At 40.7% G+C, this 5,221-nt stretch overlaps 1 protein-coding gene across 1 annotated transcript in view; it reads right to left on the minus strand.

Annotated features, from left to right (window-relative positions):
- Positions 1-436: 436 nt before the first annotated feature.
- Positions 437-5,221, minus strand: part of LOC119408264 (glucocorticoid receptor) — a 156,577-nt gene continuing 151,792 nt past the window's right edge. Inside the window, exons 3-5 of the mRNA XM_037675066.1 lie at positions 1,083-1,228; positions 838-954; positions 437-747 (exon numbers count right to left, since the gene is read on the minus strand). Of these exons, the coding sequence (XP_037530994.1) occupies positions 437-747; positions 838-954; positions 1,083-1,228 (574 nt within the window). The remainder of the gene's footprint in view (positions 748-837; positions 955-1,082; positions 1,229-5,221) is intronic.

The raw sequence follows: 5,221 nt of genomic DNA on the forward strand, positions 1-5,221 counted from the left end.
AGATGTTCATTTAATGACTAGTTTCAGAGTGTTTCATTGGAATCTGCTCACTGGTTCACAAGATTATTTTGCTAACAGACAACCACACATAGAAGCACACAACTACATTGAGACTGTTCGCGTTTCAAGGCAGCAATTGATAACAAGCGTTAACAATGCAATCTGAAAACATGTCAGATCTTCAGTAGCAGCCAAGTTTTACTCGTCACTACATTTTCAGTTATCTTTATTTATTTTTATACCAACATGGGCACAGAGAGTCAGATTACTTTTGACTAAAATGGTCAGCTGTGTTCAAGGTGGAAAAGATTCGTCACATCAGTTTTCAGTCAAATTAAAAAAGGGACAGCCTCTGTGGCTGCACACTGAAATGTACGAACAGTCAATAACAAAAGCTCACCACACTCGATAAATCTTTATTTTCAAACCTAACCTTTCAGGACACTGGACACTTTCCCCACTGACCTGGCAGAGCCTTGGCCCACTTCACGGCAGAGATGACCTGCCGCCCCCCCAGCCTGTTGAGGGTGGTCATGAGGCGGGTGGAGGTGTCGGGGAGGGTGCTGTCATAACCCGCGTAGATGGTGTCTGGCTCGATGGCCTTCAGCAGGGACAGCATGGTGGGAACGAGCTGCGGCATGCACTTGGGGACGATGGACCGCGTCTCGACCGGCAGCGAAGGCAGCAGCTCAGGCGGCGTGCTGTTCTGACTGCCCTTTAGGCGATTCAACTTCTTGGTTTTACGAGCTTTCAGAACAGAAAAGAGGAATACAAAGGTGTTTATGTCAAAATAAGGAGTGAAGGAGAGGGAGAGTATCAGTTTGGCTTCCCTCGTACCTTCCAGGTTCATTCCTGCCATCAGACACTTGCGGAAGCGGCAGGCGGGGCAGTTCTTCCGCCTGATCTTGTCGATAATGCAGTCGTTCCTCCCAGCACACAGGTAATTATGTTGACCTGAGACACGCACACAAGAAAATGACCGATCAGCCAAATAACGACACATCATCACAACTTCAGTTGTTGCTTAAGTGTGTGAAAATTAGAAGAAAAATGACAAACAATGATGTCATATAGCTTTGCACCTTCCACAGCTCTCTTGAAGAAAACCTTGCAGCTGCCACAGGTGAGAACACCGTAATGGCAACCCGAAGCCTCATCAGAGCACACCAGACAGATTTTATGAGTGCCGCTCTTCCCCTGTGTGGATGCAGCAGTGGCCCCATCCTGTCTGAAGGCGGCATTAAAAAAAAGACAGAAAACAAAACAAGGATGTTTAGTTTTTGAATTAAAATCAATTCAACGACTGTTAAAAATTATTATGCAACCTTAGACTGAAGTGACATTTTCAATACTAAACCTTTAAATAAACAAGATACACAAAACATCACGAGTTTGATTTCCAGTCCTTTAAAGTTTTCATTATATTAAGATTTAGAAATGCAGCGGCTATCACTGAACTGCCCTCCATCATTTGGAAGAACCACAAGCGTTTGCAGCTCCAGAACAGTGAGGTGTGCACCGTTTCCAAACAGCCACTAGAGGATGTCGAGCATTGCTGCATTCATGCACCAAATGTCAACACCCCCCTTTCAAACCCTGTGGCTCCAGCGAAAACAACGCCCACACTGAGATAGAGCTGTAGACATGCATGTCCATGTGACCACACGTACGCCAGAACATTGAGATTTTTTTACCTGATAACTGCAGCTCAGAAAAGGCCCCGCACACCAAAGAATAAACTAACGTCAGGTGAAAAGTTCATTATGTGAAGTTATTAACAATAAAAGCAAACCAGGAGCCACAGATCAGCAGTTAGAGGCTGTAGCTGAATGGGAAATCCCGAACAACGCATGAAAGCGTGGAGTCCAGAAGTTAAACGACACCGGAGGCTCTTCAACCGCGGGAGCAGAGAGAGTTTTCTGAGCTCCACTGACAACACACCGTCTGTCCTAAAGGCAAATACGAGCGCTTGCTGAACAACACAGGAGAGTTTGGATTGTTCTGTGCAAATGAAGCTGTAACGTTTGAATTTTCACCAACACTGCTGTACAAGCTGCAAACGCTGAAAGCTGGGATTAATAATATATATATATATATATATAAAAACATGAAAAAATATACAAACTACACATAGTGCTCAGAATGCATCATAAAGAGGCTGTGATATTTTTTAAGAGAAGTTAACAACCCGAGTATAAAAATTTGATTCAACTTCTGGGATTCGTTGCGATCACAACAAAGCACTCGTCAAAACGGCTGCTCTTTTTGACGTCCAGAAAATATTTCTGTGTGGTTTTTTTCCTTTCCATCCTTACGAGTGCCATTAGCAGGAGCAGCAGGTATGCTTTTTCAGGCTCCACCAAAAATACTTGAAGAAAAAACAAAACAAAGCAAAGCGAACATGATCCAACCTGTTCTACAGCAAATACTGTGGCAAAGCGAACATGTAAGCAATAAAAAAAAAGAAGCTACAATTGAATTTGATTTTCCTCAACAGGAAGCGGTGACCAATAAATTAACTTCAAATTTATACATTTTGTAATTTCCACACTTTAGTTTAACCACTTGTATGAACACGGACTGATTTACAAATGTTTTTGGTTATCAAATTAAAGAAAATAAAGGTACTTGCACACATTTATTCAAGTTACTTGTAAGGTATGCTGTTCCAAGCAGTCAAAAAAAACAAAAAAAAACAGAGTTCTTTAGTGGAATGAGATTTCAAAGTTCACAATAAGTGCAGGCCAAGGAATTCATTTGAAGACTTCTTGTTTTTCTTGTCACTGAAGTTACTTCTGGAGACACTTTCAGGCTGCCTATTAAAGAGGCAGGGCTGTTGCCCCTTGAAATTCTTTAAAGGCAGCGCAGATGAGGAGGAGAAAAGCTGCTGTGGATCTGGGCCAGCACTGAATGTAGTGACTGAGCCAAACGGACATCTGTGTGTAAGGGAGAGACGGTGAAGTGCAGCACTAGGCATCTATGGGGTGGGCACAAACCTGCCTCTGTTTTGTCAGTGTTAAATGGTAAAGGCGGGTAATGGTGGCATAATGAAGGGGGGGGGGGGGGGTAACATTGCAGTGCATTTTTAAAGATTCAGCCTTTTAGGTTGCAGCTTCTAAGGCCCTGACCACATAGATTAAGTATTAAATGCAACAATGTTCAGTCAGGTCATCTGGGCGGTTTCTTTCTTTCTTCTTTTTCCTTAAAGAAACCGTCCAGATGACCTGACTGAACATTGTTGGATTTTTACCTGGATTAGTGAGCATGAACTTTGGTCTTTCTAAAATGATCTTTGATTTTTGTTATTTTAAAAAAGTTTTCTAGCAAAAACAGCAATGTTTCTAGAGCTGTTTTCATGTAAACAATGAATCGTCTTCATACAGCAAAGTTAGTCATGGAGTTCCTCAGGGTTCAGTGCTTGGACCAATATTCTTTACCTTTTATATGCCATTAGGTAATGTTATTAAACAGCATGGGACACATTTTCATTGTTATGCTGATGATACACAGTTATATTTGTCCATGAAACCCAATTAAACCAATCAGTTACTTAGACTAAAAACATGTCTTAAAGACATAAAAACCTGGATGACTCTTAATTTTCTGCTTTTAAACTCAGACAAGACTGAGGTTTTGGTTTTTGGCATACAATTTTCAGTCTTTCGCCCTCCTTGGATGGCATTAATCTGGCCTCTAGTTCCAATGTTAAAAATCTTGGTGTTATTTTTGACCAGGACATGTCTATTAGCCCCCACATTAAAAACATTACCAGAACCACCTTATTCCACCTGCACAATATCGCTAAAATTAGAAACATCTTATCTAAAAATGAGGCAGTAAAACTGGTTCATGCATTTGTCACATCTAGACTAGACTAGTGCAATGGTTTATTGTCTGGGTGTCCAAATATTTCTTTAAAAAGTCTTCAGTTGATCCAAAATGCTACTGCCAGAGTCTTAATGGGGAAGTGGTGGCGCAGAGGTTAGAAGATGGGCTTGTGATCGGAAAGTCGCAGGTTCAATTCCTGGTGCCGTCAACATCAAAATGTGGGTGGAAAAGGTAGAACACGCACACCTGCCTCCACCCTCATTCGCCCCACTCTGGGCCACCAAGCAAGGCCCTTAACCCCCACCATCTGCTCCCTAAACAGGTCTCTCTAGAAAATGAGTTCTCGTGGCTCAATGAGACTACCTGTATAAATAAAGGGTAAATGAAAAAAATAAAAAATAAAATTGGGAGTTAGTAGGTGAGATCATATCTCTCCAGTTTTAGCTTTTCTCCATTGACTCCCTGTCAAATTCAGAACTGAATTCAAAATCTTACTTATAACCTACAAAGCTCTCAACAACCTAGCTCTATATTATATTACAGATCTTATTGTTCCATATTTTCTTAACAGAGCACTTTGCTCTCAGACTGCAGGTTTACTTGTGGTTCCTAGAATTTTCAAAAACAGAATGGGTGGAAGATCTTTCAGTGATCAGGCTCCTCTCTTGTGGAACCAACTTCCAATTTCTGTCCATGAGGCTGACACATTGTCCAGTTTTAAGGCTTTCATTTTTGATAACTCCTATAGTTAGGGTTGGCTTGTTATGCTGCCATAGGCTTAGACTACTGGAGGACAAATTGACTTCATTTCTAAAAATGAATTGTTACAATTGAATAGTTTTCATTTGAAAAGTCTGAGATTAAGACTGAAAGCAGTCTGCTCCTCAGATAAATAATGTGATAAATTTACTTTTTTAACTATACATATATAGAAATAAAGATAATTTGTCCTACATCTATATGAATATTTCTGTTCAGTGCTCTGAGATGACTTCTGTTGTGACTTGGCACTATACAAATAACCTGAATTGAATTGAATCCACACAGGAACATCAAAAACTACTGTAAACACTGCAGTAACCATGCCAGGGCTGTATGTGGTGGTGTAACTCTGCCATGAAAATAAACAAAAACAGCAAGCAAGGCATGGAGCATGTGCATAAAGCCTGCATCCTTACTGAGTGCAAAATGCAAATATAAGAAAACGAAGACACCCTTGAAATATAGGTTAGGTTAGAGGTATGGCTGCGACATATTTTCAAATAGTGTTTCGGCTGTCCACAAAAATGCAACAGTGGCATTTTAAGATGTTTTCCTCTTTGAAAACTGTAAAAAAAAAAAAAAGAGTTTCTGGATGCATAAAACGTTGTTTCCATGCTGACACAAGGCTGAT

This window comes from Nematolebias whitei, chromosome 4 (assembly GCF_014905685.2).
Source record: "Nematolebias whitei isolate Nwh7 chromosome 4, NemWhi1, whole genome shotgun sequence".
NCBI lineage: Eukaryota > Metazoa > Chordata > Actinopteri > Cyprinodontiformes > Rivulidae > Nematolebias > Nematolebias whitei.